At 54.9% G+C, this 13514-nt stretch overlaps 5 protein-coding genes across 5 annotated transcripts; 2 read left to right on the top strand and 3 right to left on the bottom strand.

Annotated features, from left to right (window-relative positions):
• Window positions 1–74: 74 nt before the first annotated feature.
• PV07_01754 (uncharacterized protein) lies at window positions 75–1647 on the bottom strand. Its single transcript, XM_016388315.1, has 2 exons — window positions 449–1647; window positions 75–385 (listed from the first exon to the last, which is right to left on the bottom strand). Exons 1-2 carry the CDS (start codon window positions 1481–1483, stop codon window positions 257–259), a joined length of 1164 nt encoding a protein of 387 aa, XP_016255243.1. The 5' UTR covers window positions 1484–1647; the 3' UTR covers window positions 75–256.
• A 1395-nt stretch (window positions 1648–3042) lies between these two features.
• PV07_01753 (glycolate oxidase, subunit GlcD) lies at window positions 3043–5056 on the top strand (the record flags this gene model as incomplete). Its single annotated transcript, XM_016388314.1, has 5 exons — window positions 3043–3334; window positions 3382–4544; window positions 4593–4704; window positions 4754–4929; window positions 4985–5056. 5 exons carry the CDS (start codon window positions 3043–3045, stop codon window positions 5054–5056), a joined length of 1815 nt encoding a protein of 604 aa, XP_016255242.1.
• Window positions 5057–5505: 449 nt separating this feature from the next.
• On the top strand, window positions 5506–6630 carry PV07_01752 (D-xylulose reductase A; the record flags this gene model as incomplete). The annotated part of the gene is made up of 2 exons (XM_016388313.1): window positions 5506–5529; window positions 5581–6630. The coding sequence occupies 2 exons, from the start codon at window positions 5506–5508 to the stop codon at window positions 6628–6630; spliced, it is 1074 nt and encodes a 357-aa protein (XP_016255241.1).
• Window positions 6631–6692: 62 nt separating this feature from the next.
• PV07_01751 (uncharacterized protein) lies at window positions 6693–11138 on the bottom strand (the record flags this gene model as incomplete). The annotated part of the gene is made up of 1 exon (XM_016388312.1): window positions 6693–11138. One exon carries the CDS (start codon window positions 11136–11138, stop codon window positions 6693–6695), a length of 4446 nt encoding a protein of 1481 aa, XP_016255240.1.
• A 54-nt stretch (window positions 11139–11192) lies between these two features.
• Window positions 11193–11756, bottom strand: PV07_01750 (uncharacterized protein; the record flags this gene model as incomplete). The annotated part of the gene is made up of 1 exon (XM_016388311.1): window positions 11193–11756. The coding sequence occupies one exon, from the start codon at window positions 11754–11756 to the stop codon at window positions 11193–11195; it is 564 nt and encodes a 187-aa protein (XP_016255239.1).
• Window positions 11757–13514: the final 1758 nt, after the last annotated feature.

The following is a 13514-nucleotide window of genomic DNA, read 5'->3' as shown; positions in this document are numbered from 1 at the left end:
CATCTACTCACACCTCGATGTCTCGACTTCTTCCTATCAACCCTGGATTGTTGGCTGCAGCACTCGCACACAGGCTTCGTCGAGATGAGATATAAATATTCGAGCTAGTTGTGACTTGAGTATCACTACCTGGGGTCAAGACTTCCGCTGATGTGTCGCGGGTTTATCAAGAAGTGATAGTTGCGAGAGGCAGGGGATACAACTCAATCTTGGCTCCTTCCAATTCTACATTTTTATTTGTCTCTACTCTGTCCCGCTAATGCGCTTGTATAGATTGCGGCTGCGCTGGGATCGACGTCGACTTGCTCGCTGCAGCCTCGGCGGCGGCAAACTTGGCTGCTTCGTCCGCCTGGTCTGCGCGGATCTTCTTCAACAGCTCAGGATACTATTTGCGGCAAAAGTCAGTATGCGAAGCGCGGATCTTATGATGTGGAAGTCTCAGACTTACCCATCTCTCGCCCACGTCCGGGTGGCTCTTGATCCTGTTCATCAGGGTCGCCTCGCCCAGTCGACTCCACATGCCCTTGATAAATGTAAACTCGATATCGTCCAGCCTCTGCCCGCCCCTCTTCGCCAGAATGTCTGCTCTCAGCTGTTTCACCGAGTCTGGCACGTCCATGCTCTCGAACGTTGCGTCGTAACTGACGCCCTGGAAGAATGGGATACTGTACCGCGCGCCGGAACCTCGGGGCGGACTCTGCACTCTATGTGTCGTCGACTGACACACGCCCTGTGTCAGCGCTTCCATCCCCTGTCCGATCGCAACCACAAACGTCCCATCAATGGGCGGACAATCCACCCACTGCCCTTCGGCATTCTGTACCTGCAGTCCCCGGTGATGACTCGCTTGTAGGAGGTAACTCGTGAGCATGCTATCCTTGTGGGGTCCCACGCCTTGCGCTTCCCCTTCGACGCCCAGCTCCGCTAAATCGGGATACTTGACGATCTTCAATTTATGCTGCTGTGCTTCGTCGAAGAACTGCGCAAACGCGTCTGACGGCAGACCGATGGCTTCGGCTATCAGACTGGTGAATTCCATGCTCATATCGCCCATGCGCGCCATGTAGTCCTCGTACACTTCCCTGAACCGCGGCAAGGCGCTGGGATCAGGCCACTGGTTGGGCGCCAACAAGTTCCTGTATAAGGGATCATCGGGGCCTGGGACCGGGTGCGGCGTCGACAAGTCGATCTGCTCGCGCCAGTCGGTCTTGAAGCGCGTGATCTCCATGCCGAGCTTGTTGTAGCCGAGAAACGAGGGTGCGTTCTTCATCTCGATCTCCAGCTTCTTCTCCTCGGGGAGGTCGAAGAAGGACTTGCCCAGCGTCATGACCTCGTCGATCAGGGCGGGCGGGATCCCCGTGTTTTTGATGTACAAGAAGCCGACCTCGAGCAGCGCATGGCGGAGATCGACGAGGAATTGCGGTTTCGTGGCCGGGTCCCGCGCCAGCGAGAGATCCAGGATCGGGATGCTGGAGAACGACATTATGGCGGTGCAGAATCCCTGGAAGTCTTTCACGTCGCGAATTAACTGCCTTCGAAGATCTAGCGTATGAATAAAAGGAGCATAGAGTGTAGAAAGAGCGCTGTACCTCGGGAAAATATGTTATATTGGGCGCGGATCGGCGCATCGGATCACGCCATAAGCTGACTTTCCAGGATGGCGGGGAGCTCCTAATTGATGTGTATTGGTAAAGTCTGGTGCTGTTCGTCTCGCCACGGTTCGACTTGCGCCCTTCGATGGGCTTGGACCCTGTACCGGTTGTTGGCAATCTGCGAACACTGCATTTCCATTGGGGACGGCGTATATGGCTGTCCACCGATCCAATACATGAACAAGAGCTCAGTCTGGTCTTTCGTAAATGTCGGAGCTGGTGCACATTCACGACTTGTCGACATCTCATGCGCCCGATGCTGCCTCGCCGATCTTCTATGTACCATGAGTGTTTCTCCCAACCGAGACGTGTACCAAATTGGATTGAAAGTGGAAGATTGACACCATCAAGCTACGTTCAGGGTACCAACAGGGTCCGGAGCGCAACTTCGCAATCAGGCACATCGTGAGAGAAGGCTTCTCAATTATAGAGAAAGTGCAGCATCTCTGCCTGCCAGCACGACTCATCACTGGTCTAGCGTATCCAAGGATAGTCGTGCCTTTACCTCCTGTTATGAATAACCGCGCCTAAAACAGATGTAAATGCTGGTTGTGCTTCCTGGCAACTCAACAGCCTGGCGCAAATGAACCAGTGGCTTCATCCTGCCATTGACTCCTTGCTGTACTTATCCGTATTGTTGTAGAAAATGGCGTGACTTCTTCCTATGGCATAGCCGTGATGTATGGCTGAGAGCAGACAGTTTCAGGTATCCATGGCCACGGCCTTCTCAAGCGCACGGGCGCTCGTTCGGAATTTTGAATGCCTGAATTGCGTCTCTTCCCGGTCGAGGTAGTAGCAGTGTGAAGTCTGAATACCTGAGCATCATGGCTTCTCTCCGAGGTCTCTGATCGGTGAGATGGAAGAAACATCATCTCTGTTGTTCAGCTATCACTTGAGCTCATGGCGGCGCCCGGGGAGAATATGACGACTCCGGCGGTCATACGAGGTGCCTATTGAGATGTCGCAGTTAGGCGTGCACAGGGCAGGTCTTGGACGTGGACAGCGGACTTGTGTGCGACAGCAGCACCGAAAATTAAGCGTGCCAGCTCCCATACATAAGCAGCAAAAGTACACAGTGGCTTAGGGGATGAAGCCTGTGAGAGGGTGCTGGGCGAAGGGGGTGACCGGACTTCTCATTTCCTGGAGTCCTGCGGCCTCGGGAAAACATCGTCATTTGCTTGTCGATGCATTGACACGAACCGCATCTAAGTTGGCGCTCTTTACTCCTCCCACCACCTTCTCCGCAATTCATACCGGCGGTCCGCTGTCGTGCCGCCACTTTCTCCTGGACGACGAGCTTGGCTGTGTGTTTATATCTGTCGAGATGCCTTCGAAGATGCGTTAGACACCAGCAGCAGAAACCCTCTGATCATCTCGACTGCGATCCACGATGAAGTCAATTGCCCGACTCAGTCGCCCAGTCGGCTCCCTCCTACGATGCGCCGAGCGCGAACGGTCATCCTGCTTTACTCCATGGGCCACACGGTCATTCCATAGCTCGCCCACAAAGCTCGAAGAGAAAGGCAAAGGCGACGCGAAAGAAAACCTATCTTTCCGAGGACAGCTGTACCAGAGCACCGCGGACAGGTTAAAGCGTGAAAGAGCTTCGGAGGAACAATATATTAGGGCCGCCACCACTCGGGGAGGAGGTGCTGGGGGTAGAACGCTCAGTCTCAGTTTCGGTACTGCTCTCATCTGTCGCTGGTTTATTCTCTGCTAACAACACAAGTGATTCTGTCCGTCGCCGCCGCAGCCTACTACCTGGGCAAAAGGGGAGAGCGACCGTTGGATGCCTCTTCCACCACCCCTCTATCTCGAGCACACCCGCCCCAGCACGATACGAGAACCTCTAATTTGCAAGCCGCTTGGGTAGACTTCGCCCAAATTGTGGGAAAGGACAACGTGTCGACGATTCCCGACGACCTCGAAGCGCACTCCGGTTCCGAATGGTCCTCTTACGCGACCAAACCCAATGAACGACCGTTCGCCATTGTATACCCTGCAACTACGGAAGAAGTGTCCAAGATTATGAAGGTGTGCCACGAACGAAGGATCCCCGTCACAGCGCTCTCAGGCGGAACCAGTCTCGAAGGCCACTTTGCGCCCACAAGAGGAGGAATATGCATCGACATGGCAAGAATGGACAAGATATTGGAATTGCGACCCCAAGATTTGGACATCGTTGTACAACCTGCGCTCGGCTGGGAAGACCTCAATGAAGAACTCAAAGGACATGGCATGTTCTTCCCACCGGATCCAGGCCCAGGAGCCAAAATCGGAGGCATGGTTGGCACTGGCTGCTCGGGTACAAACGCTTACAGATATGGCACCATGCGCGACTGGGTTGTCTCTCTGACTGTCGTTCTCGCCGACGGCACCATCATCAAGACAAGAAGGAGGCCCCGCAAATCAAGCGCCGGCTACAATCTGACGCAGATGTTCATCGGGAGTGAAGGTACGCTGGGCATTGTCACTGAGGCCACTTTGAAGATCACGGTTCTCCCTAAAAGCCAGTCGGTCGCTGTTGCGACCTTTCCCACCATCCATGCCGCAGCGGAGTGTGTTGCGAGAGTTGTCGGAGAAGGCATTCAGCTTGCCGGAATGGAGATTCTAGACGATGTGCAAATGCGCTGCATCAACAAAAGTGGCATGACCAGCAGGCCGTGGCAGGAAGCTCCTACCCTCTTCTTCAAGTTTGCTGGGACAACTGAAGGCGTAAAGGAACAGATCAAGATCATCCGGAACATCGCCAAAGGGACTCACAACCAGAGTTTCGAATTCGCAAAGAATGACGACGAGGCCGCAGAACTTTGGAGTGCGAGGAAAGAGGCCCTGTGGAGTGTGATGGCGATGCGGAAGAACAGCAGTGACCACGTTTGGACTACCGATGTGGTGAGTTGTGCCATGTCCACGGTCCTATACAAAACTGACACAGAACAGGCTGTCCCCATCAGCCGACTGGCAGACATCATTCAAGAGACCCATGATGATGTGGCCAAGAGCGGCTTGATCGGTGGTATCTGTGGCCATGTGGGAGATGGGAACTTCCACAGTAAGAAACCCGCGCTCCACCATTCGCTTCAAGAGCTGACCTTTTCCAGCAATTCTCCTTTACAACGACACCGAGAAGAAGATCGCTGAAGAGCTGGTCCATCGAATGATCCGACGTGCCATCGCTATGGAGGGAACGGTCACTGGTGAACATGGTGTTGGGTTGAAAAAACGAGAGTACCTGCGAGAAGAGCTGGGAGATGAAACCGTCGATGCCATGCGCAAGGTCAGTCTGGAGCCATTCCATGTCATCAGAGTGATTGAAACTAATGTCCGACCAGCTCAAGCAAGCATTCGACCCTCTGGGGCTGCTCAACTGCGACAAGATTGTCCAGATCGAAGCCGGCCATTGAGCCTCTAGCCCGGGATACCCTATACCGACGCCCGAGCAGCTCCTGCAAGCTTCGGACGGCATTGTTCCGATGCCCGCCTCGTCATGATGATGCCCGCCAAACTCGCAGATTCAAGATTCAATGCCCCGCACCGCCTCCTGCTGTTGAGCTCGCGCTCTTTAGGCTAAATTTCTCAACCATTCTGGCTGCATGTGTGCCTCCGGTGGTCAGTATCGGCGCGCCATTTGGGATGGACTGACCCTGGAATTATGGGCTCTTCTTACTTACAGTGGAAGGCGGTCCGCAGGCGGCAGCGGCGGCGGCGGCGCTGGTTAAACATCCGCCACCTTTATAGCTGATTTCCACAGCAACAATCTCAGACCTGTGAAAACTTTCTCTATATCTCCCTGCGCACCCCGCACTTGCTTCGAGTTGACCGTGCCCCTTGTTGATTTCTCACCTCTTAGACCATGGCCACAGAAACGCAAACGAAGGTAGGCCGCTGGTGTTGTGTGTCTGGGATCGCAGTATTGACAAACGCGCAGGAGAACAACTCCTTCGTCCTCCGCGGAATCAAAGACGTGTGCTTTGAAGATCGACCCGTACCCAAGCTTACCGGCCCCCGGGACGTCCTCCTGCAAGTCAATTATACCGGCATCTGTGGCTCAGACGTCCACTATTGGCAACATGGCAGGATAGGACACTTTGTGGTCAAGGAGCCCATGGTCCTTGGCCATGAGTCCGCAGGCACCGTGCTGGAAGTGGGGTCTGGTGTCAAGAGCTTGAAAAAGGGAGATCGCGTCGCGATGGAGCCCGGGATCCCCTGCCGACACTGCGTGCGATGTAAGGAAGGGAAATACAATCTATGCCCCGACATGGCCTTCGCGGCGACACCGCCGTACGATGGCACATTGGCAAAATACTACATCCTGCCAGAGGACTTCTGCTACAAGCTGCCCGACAACATGACACTGGAAGAGGGGGCTTTGATGGAGCCCCTGGCTGTGGGGGTACATATCACTAAACAATCGGGTCTCAAGCAGGGCGACACGGCAGTGGTTTTTGGCGCCGGCCCGGTAGGACTTCTCTGCTGCGCTGTGGCTAAGGCGCTGGGTGCCAGCAAGGTCGTGGCGGTGGACATCAACACCGAGCGCCTTGAGTTCGCCAAATCCTTTGCGGCGACGTCAACCTTCGTGCCCTCCAAAGTCTCGGCGGCGGAAAACGCACAGAGACTAAAGGACGAGAATGACCTCCCCGCAGGCGCAGATGTCGCGATCGATGCCAGCGGAGCCGAACCCAGCGTTCAGACGGCCATCCACGTCCTCCGCATGGGCGGCAGCTACGTGCAAGGTGGGATGGGCCGCGACGAGATGACCTTCCCGATCATGGCCGCGTGCACCAAAGAACTCACCGTCAAGGGCAGCTTCCGATACGGTCCCGGCGACTATGCGATGGCCGTGGACCTGGCGGGCAGTGGGAAGATCGACGTGAAGAGGCTGATCAGCCGAAAAGTCAACTTTGATGACGCAGAGCAGGCCTTTGAGGATGTGAAGGCCGGGAAGGCGATCAAGGTGCTGATTGAGGGGCCAAAATAGCGGATTGAAGCCGGGCGTGGGACGTTGCTGTATCAAAAGCGTTCTCCAATTGTGTTGTTGACTTAGTAGCCTGAGTTCAAAATCCGTTCCATTTGCACCAACAGGTCTCGTCTGCCGCCCCCAGTGAAATCTTTGGCAGCATATTGCAGCGGTGTCAAGCCGGCATTGCACTTTGAATCAGCATGAGCATCCCCCGTCGCGACCAGCATCTTGATCATGGCCATTTGTCCGTAACTGGCCGTATAAGACAAGGCGGTCCGACCCCTGTCGTCGCGGGAGTCGACTTCATAGGTTCCTGTCTTGAGCAGGAGCTCCGCCACTGCGACGTGCCCTTCCGCAGCTACGTGGGACAGGAGCGTCCGACCCATCTTGTCGACCAGCCGGTCGATACTGACTTGACCTGTGCTCAGGAGCTGTTTGACGACGTTGACATGCCCATGGACAGCGGCCTGCCACACCGGCGAGAACAGGTTCCTCCCCTCCCAGTTCGGGTCGACCTTGCCGGAGCCCAGGAGGAGCGCCACGATTTCGTCTCGGCCGTAGAAGGCGGCCCAGTATAACGGCGTCGAGCCGTCGTGACTTGTTTTGGCGTCGATGTCGACCTCTCCGGTGGCGAGCAGCTGTTCGACGATATCCGTGCTTCCACTCGCGGCCGCATGGAAGAGGGGGGTCTGTCCGCTGGCGCTCCGGCAATCGACCACCGCCCTCTGGGTGGCCAGAAGCATTCTCACGATGGCGGGGTTTCCCGCCCCAGCGGCATAAGCCAGCGCCGTCATACCTGTGTCGTCTGGTAAATTGAGGTCGACATGCTCTGCGGTGAGAAGTTCCTTCACGGCATTCTCATGTCCCAATTGCGCGGCAAGTGAGAGCGCGGTTCGGTTCTCGAGGCCTTTGACGTTGACATCCACTCGTTGTGAAAGGAGCAGCTGCCGGATCGCCGGGGCGTGCCCAAAGCTTGCCGCATGCCACAACGCTGTCCGTCCGTTTTCATCCCTCTGGTCAGGATCGATGTCGTCGGCGGCCAGCAACGCGTCGATCACGGCGTCATGGCCCTTGCGACTCGCATGGGATAAGACCGACATGCCTTCCCGAAATCTCGCGTTCACATCGACTGCATGCGTGTCGAGGAGCGTTTTGACCACGCGATGGTGCCCATTGACCGATGCATACCACAGAGGTGTGTGGCCATAAGAATCTTCCGAGTTCGGGTCGACCTCCTTGGTGCCAAGGAGATGTCGGACAATCACATCATGGCCGCCCTGAGCTGCCAAACTGAGCACGGTCTGGCCGCTGCCATCCCTTGTATCGACCTCAATCACTTCGGTGGCTAGAAGGCGTAGAATGACGGCCAAATGTCCACGGTGGGCGGCATGGGCCAACGCCGTCATATTATCTTGACTCTTCGCATTGATATCAACCTCCTTCGTCGCGAGAAGTCGTTCTACCAAGGTCACGTACCCCATTCTGGCTGCATACATCAGTGGTGTCCAATTTCTGCGGTCCCTCCTATCGAGGATAGGTTTCCCCGTCGACAACAGGAGATCGAAGACGTTCTCATTTCCACTCAGAGCAGCATACATCAAAGGGGTGGATCCTTCCTTGTCGACTGAATCGATCTCAACGGTGCCAGTGGCGAGGAGCTGTGTGACAATGCATTCGTGACCGTTCTCAGAAGCATACGACAAGGGCGTTCGGCCATTGGAATCCTTCTGATCGACACCGACCTTGCCCGTGGTGAGGAGCTTTCGAACCAGACTTTCGTTTCCTTGTTCGGCAGCGTAGGAGAGAGGAGTGCGTAGAAAGTTAGTCGACAGGTCGAGATCGACCTCCGTCTTGGTAAGGAGTTGGTGGACCACCGCTTCATGGCCGTGTTGGATCGCATACGACAATGCCGTCCGGTTTTGCTGGTCTCTTGCGTCGACGTCCACATCGGCTCTGGCAAGAAGCTCCCGAACCAGATCGTCTTCTCCGAAGCCGGCGGCGAACGAGAGCGGAGTGCGACCCTCATTGCTCCTGGAGTTGACATCGACTTTACCGGTCGCCAGGAGCAGTCTGGCAACAGCCATATGACCCCCACCAACAGCACATGAAAAGGCTGTGAGACCGCGTTCGTCTTTGGCGTCGACGGCGACTTGGTTGGTCAGCAATAGTTTTCGAACCACCCCCTCGTGTCCAGCTGCAGCGGCGTACAGAAGTGGTGATCGTCCTCGGTAATCCCTGGCAGCGACATCAACCTCGTCGGCATCCAGTAAAAGATCCAGGCCGGCGTCGAATCCATCCTCTGCCGCAAACGACAGTGGCGTTCGGTTTTCCCGGTCTCCCAGGTCCGCCCGCAGGCCAAAGCGGAGCAGTAGTAGCTCGGTCAGCTCGTAGTTTCTGTGTTTGACCGCCCACAGCACCGGATCTTGGTCATATCCCTTGTCCCATCTGTGGTAGTCATGCTCGGCCACCAGGAGGTCTAACAATGTCTCATAGCCGCGATGCGAGGCTTGGGATAGACGTACCCAGTCCTCCAGTCCCGTGGACCCGTCGACGTCTTTCCCATGAATCAGTGGCACCAACTCCGCATGGCCAAAGACGGCTGCATACCACAACGGTGGGCGTCCGAATCCATCGAGAACTCCGATGTCAAGGCTCTCTTGCTCGAGGAAAACTCGGATTATGTGGTCGTGGCCATGTAATGCTGCCCACATCAATGCACCACGTCCGAGATGATCTCTCACGTTGATCTCGATATCCTTGCGTTCGAGCAAAAGCTGTAGGACCGGCCCATGTCCGCGCCGCGCTGCCCATAAGAGTGCTGTCCGCCCTAGGGTGTCGGCAGGGTTGACCTTGATGTCCTGCTGGCCGAGAAGCAGGCTGACCACGGACTCGTGGCCGTGTTGTGCCGCATTGATCAACGCCGTTCGATCGTAGCTGTCCCGGAGGTTCGTGTCGACCTTCCAGTCGAGGAGTTGCCTCAGAATCGCGGTGTGGCCTTTCTCCGCCGCTATGTGCAAGGCTGTTTTTCCGTGCTTGTCGCGGGTCTCCCAATTGGACTTCTCCTTCAGGAGTGAGATCACGGCTGTTGAACCGCCCCAAGCCGCACGATGCAAGACGCTTTGTCCGTCGTTGTCGCTTTGGACATTGAAATCCGCACTTGAACTCGTCTTCGCGCATAGGAGCATCTCAAACATTCGGGCGTCGCCGCGCTCCGCTGCCAGGTGTATTGGAAGTTGTCCAACCTCGTCCTTCAACCCCGGAGTGGCATTGTGCCGGATGAGCTCTTCCACTATCGAGTAGTGACCTTTCCACACTGCACGGTGCAGAGGCGTCCGCATGTGTTTGTCTCGACAGTCAGGATGGGTCCCGGCATCCAACAATAGTTGGACGTCGAATTCGGCACCTCTTTCAGCAGCCCGCAACAGGGTCGAGCCGTCTTCTGCTGAAGCCACTGATGTTGTAACAGACCCCGACTTGAAGAGACAAGGGGCAGATGCACCCGTACTTTGCCCATCTTCCACACATCCCGCATAGTCTACCGTTGTTGACACAGCGGCATCCGACCATCTGATCGTCATTTCCAAATCTTTAATACTAATCTCCTCCATGCCGTCAGTATCTCCAATCCTGATTTCAGTTTCGGTGCAGGTCTTGTCCTGAAAATCTTGCGGGGGGTGAAGGTGGACACAGACAACAAATTTGCAGCAGAGAGTCGATGGGGGTCGGTCCCGCCCCATCAGTTGAACCAAGAGAGCCCTTCTTACCTGTTCAGTCTCAGGCTCAATGAGTAGGACATGCTTCCGAGGCTGTCTGGAAGCCAGGCGAAGTGCTGCTTCCGTCAGTGGGTGGATGCCGTTCCATACAAAAGCTTCTTTTGGGATGCGACTCAGATTGAGAACCTTCCACTTGCCAATGACACTGCCGTCCTTCTCAAGGCGTAGACTGGTCTCGGATAAAGACAGTGGCAGGTGAAGAAGGCTCGTGGGACACCATCCAAACCCCCGAGACATGGTGCTCGAGTTGTGAAACAGGTGCCCGTGCCGAACTCGGCCGATTTGTCTGAGTATCTTCTGGTAGATCTCTTGCTGCGACTCTTTGCCCGCTATCTCAACATCAGTCAAGAGACCGGCGATGACTGCCATGTCTCTACCCCCCCAAGAGGTATATCGCGGACTGAGGACAGTGATGAGGTCGTCTATCGACGTGATCTTGAAATTTCGGAGCTTGATAATTGCTTGGGTCGCGGTTTTGTGACAGCTGCTTACCGAGAAGTCGGTCGCGCTTGCGAGGATATCAGTGTCTAGGTCTTTCACCACATAACCACTGGCTCTACTGAGGAGCACCTTTACCTTGCGAGATCGTGCCAGCTCGAGCGCGGTCCAGCCTCGACTAAACCAGGGTGACATGACAATCGCGAGAGAAGCAGCTTCGGCTGAGGCCTTCACATCGTGGTCGTCCCAGAACACTTTCCGTATAAAGCAGTCGTGTACCAATGTCAATCGTGCGTCCTCGTAGTTTCTGTGCATCCTACTGATAGCGATGCTGCGGGCGGCTTTATTCGTCGGAATACTGATTGTGTCCTACCAGATGGCGTCGACTTGGAAGTCCTGCGCGATCTTCAGGAAGAAGTTCCATAGACAGTGATTGACTCCTCTCTCAGGCCAGGTCCCGCAGCCGGTCCCGTCCAACCAGACGTGAGAGATGGCCATGTAGCTTTGAGGGAAGCTGATTATGGACTTGCCATTTAATGCCCAGGCAGTCAGACGACCTGCCTTGGCCGCATTGTCGAGCAAATCCCGGGGGAAATGGTCCTCGAGCTGCCTGCAGTGATGTTCCCCCGAAGAAATCTCATGGCGCTGGTGAACAGAGGTAAAGTCCCGTTGTGATTGTTCGCAGAGATCAAAGGTACACTGACTGTGCTCGGCAAGGTCTTGGTCCCGCTGCTGAAGAAACCGAGTAATGTCGTGGTTGGGTGGAAACAAGCGGGATAAATTGTGTTTTCCATCCGGAAGACACTTGGCCACTCCCCAAACACGATTCGGACAGAAGGCAAATTCTCTCGTGGCCCTCTGGACCGCCTGCAGGATCTCTGCGTCCGCATCGGGTCTATCATGTTCGCTGCCTGAACGCGACTGGGGTCCCATGCTTATCTCGGCCGGGTCGAACAGGCTTCCACCTGAAATTGGAGTATCAGCTTTGGCGGTTGCTTTTGCAACGATGCTGGGATTCGTCGCTCGCCACTGTCCTGCCGCTTTTATTCCGTTCCTTTAAGGACTGGGTGATGATGAAGGAGTTGAAGGTGGGTGGGCTGGTATTCGCGGTTGGCGGTATGTCTGGCATGTCTGGTATGTCGCTAGCTGACACGTTTTGAGCGGGAACTGGATGAAATTAAGAGTGCTGAATGGCCGTGGTGGTACTATCGTAATAGGGGCGCAAGAGGTATGTACGAGGTAAGGTCCTATCAGTGCCTCAGAGGGTCTTGCAGTAGTATCCATACTCCTATGACTAGTAGGGTTACGAAACTCTTTTTAACGTAACTATCTGTTGCCACTTGAATGTGCAATGAATTGTCTGCATTTGCTTGGCTCTATCCAACGCTTCCACAGGTCCGGTGTAGAGTATTCGTAGAGCAGGACATTAGTGTCTATATCTATACCTAGATAACAGTCCCAACGCCAGACACCCCCTATATTCCAAGTTCTCAGAGTTGTCAAGAAGATAAATGCCTGCGGATACGGCACCAACGATGACCGCGTCAAGAGGTAGATTGGCCTACATTGTATCCTTCTAGGACAGCTCAGGACGCTTCTCAGCTTCAGCGTTCAGTTAATGCTATGTTGATCGACGCGTACATCCAAGTAGCGAAGTGTCTATTTGGGGAATTTCAAGGATGCCACATCTCCGTTGAAACCCGCTGACCTCGGAGCTAGCGCTTCAATGCCCCGACTTAGTTCAGCGTCCCTCTCGGAGAAGGATGGTACAAGTAAACAGACAGGGACCAGTAAAGACAATGTAGGCTAGCACACCAGCAACTGAGGCTTTGTGGCGGAGATGTCGACGAATTCTCCAATGACTTCGGAATTGATGACTAGTCGAGGCTGTGTGTACCTCGGACAGTCCAATTGAAGCATTTCCCCCCACAAATCCGACACGAAAGTGAATTCCTGTCTATGTATGTAGGTCCGTAGAAACCGAGGAACGGAGAAGGTGAGGTTATGGATTGTTGAAGATACGCTTGTAGGGGCTGTAAATGTGTTTGGATTGTTAAGTCTTGATTCCCAACCACGAATATTGCCAGACTCTACCAGCGCGATGATTGCCGCCAACGAAACGCAGACTGACTGGTCTGCACCCAGCCAAAAGCCCATCGACGATGATCGCCCGATCAAAGTGATTTGTATAGGAGCGGGTATCTCTGGCATGCTGACAGCCATCCGGTTCCCCCAGAAGATCAAGAATCTGGAGCTGGTCATCTACGACAAATCGGACGACATTGGTGGAACGTGGCACGAGAATCGGTATAATTCCCCAGCCATAGCGCTATACACATTTCCACGCCACAGGTGCTAAAACATGTGTTCCAGCTACCCTGGTGTAGCCTGCGACATTCCTGCTCACAGCTACCAATTCACCTTTGCGAACAACCTCAACTGGAGTTCTTTCTATGCCGCGGGCCCAGAAATCCACCGCTACCTGAAGAATGTAGCTCGGCGATACGATGTCGAGCGCTATGTCAAACTGCGACATCTTTTCCTTGGAGCCCAGTGGCAGGCGTCGGACGGGAAATGGGAGGTGGAGATTGAAGATCTCGAGACTGGAAGAGTATGCAGACCATTTTCTTCTGCCAGACGATACAGCAATACACATAACTTTCACATGTGCTGACGGGAACCCCAGAAATT

Source organism: Cladophialophora immunda (assembly GCF_000835495.1).
Source record: "Cladophialophora immunda strain CBS 83496 unplaced genomic scaffold supercont1.1, whole genome shotgun sequence".
NCBI classification, from domain to species: Eukaryota; Fungi; Ascomycota; class Eurotiomycetes; order Chaetothyriales; family Herpotrichiellaceae; genus Cladophialophora; species Cladophialophora immunda.
Note: the sequence above shows the minus strand (reverse complement) of the source record. Positions and strands in the feature narration are given on the sequence as shown.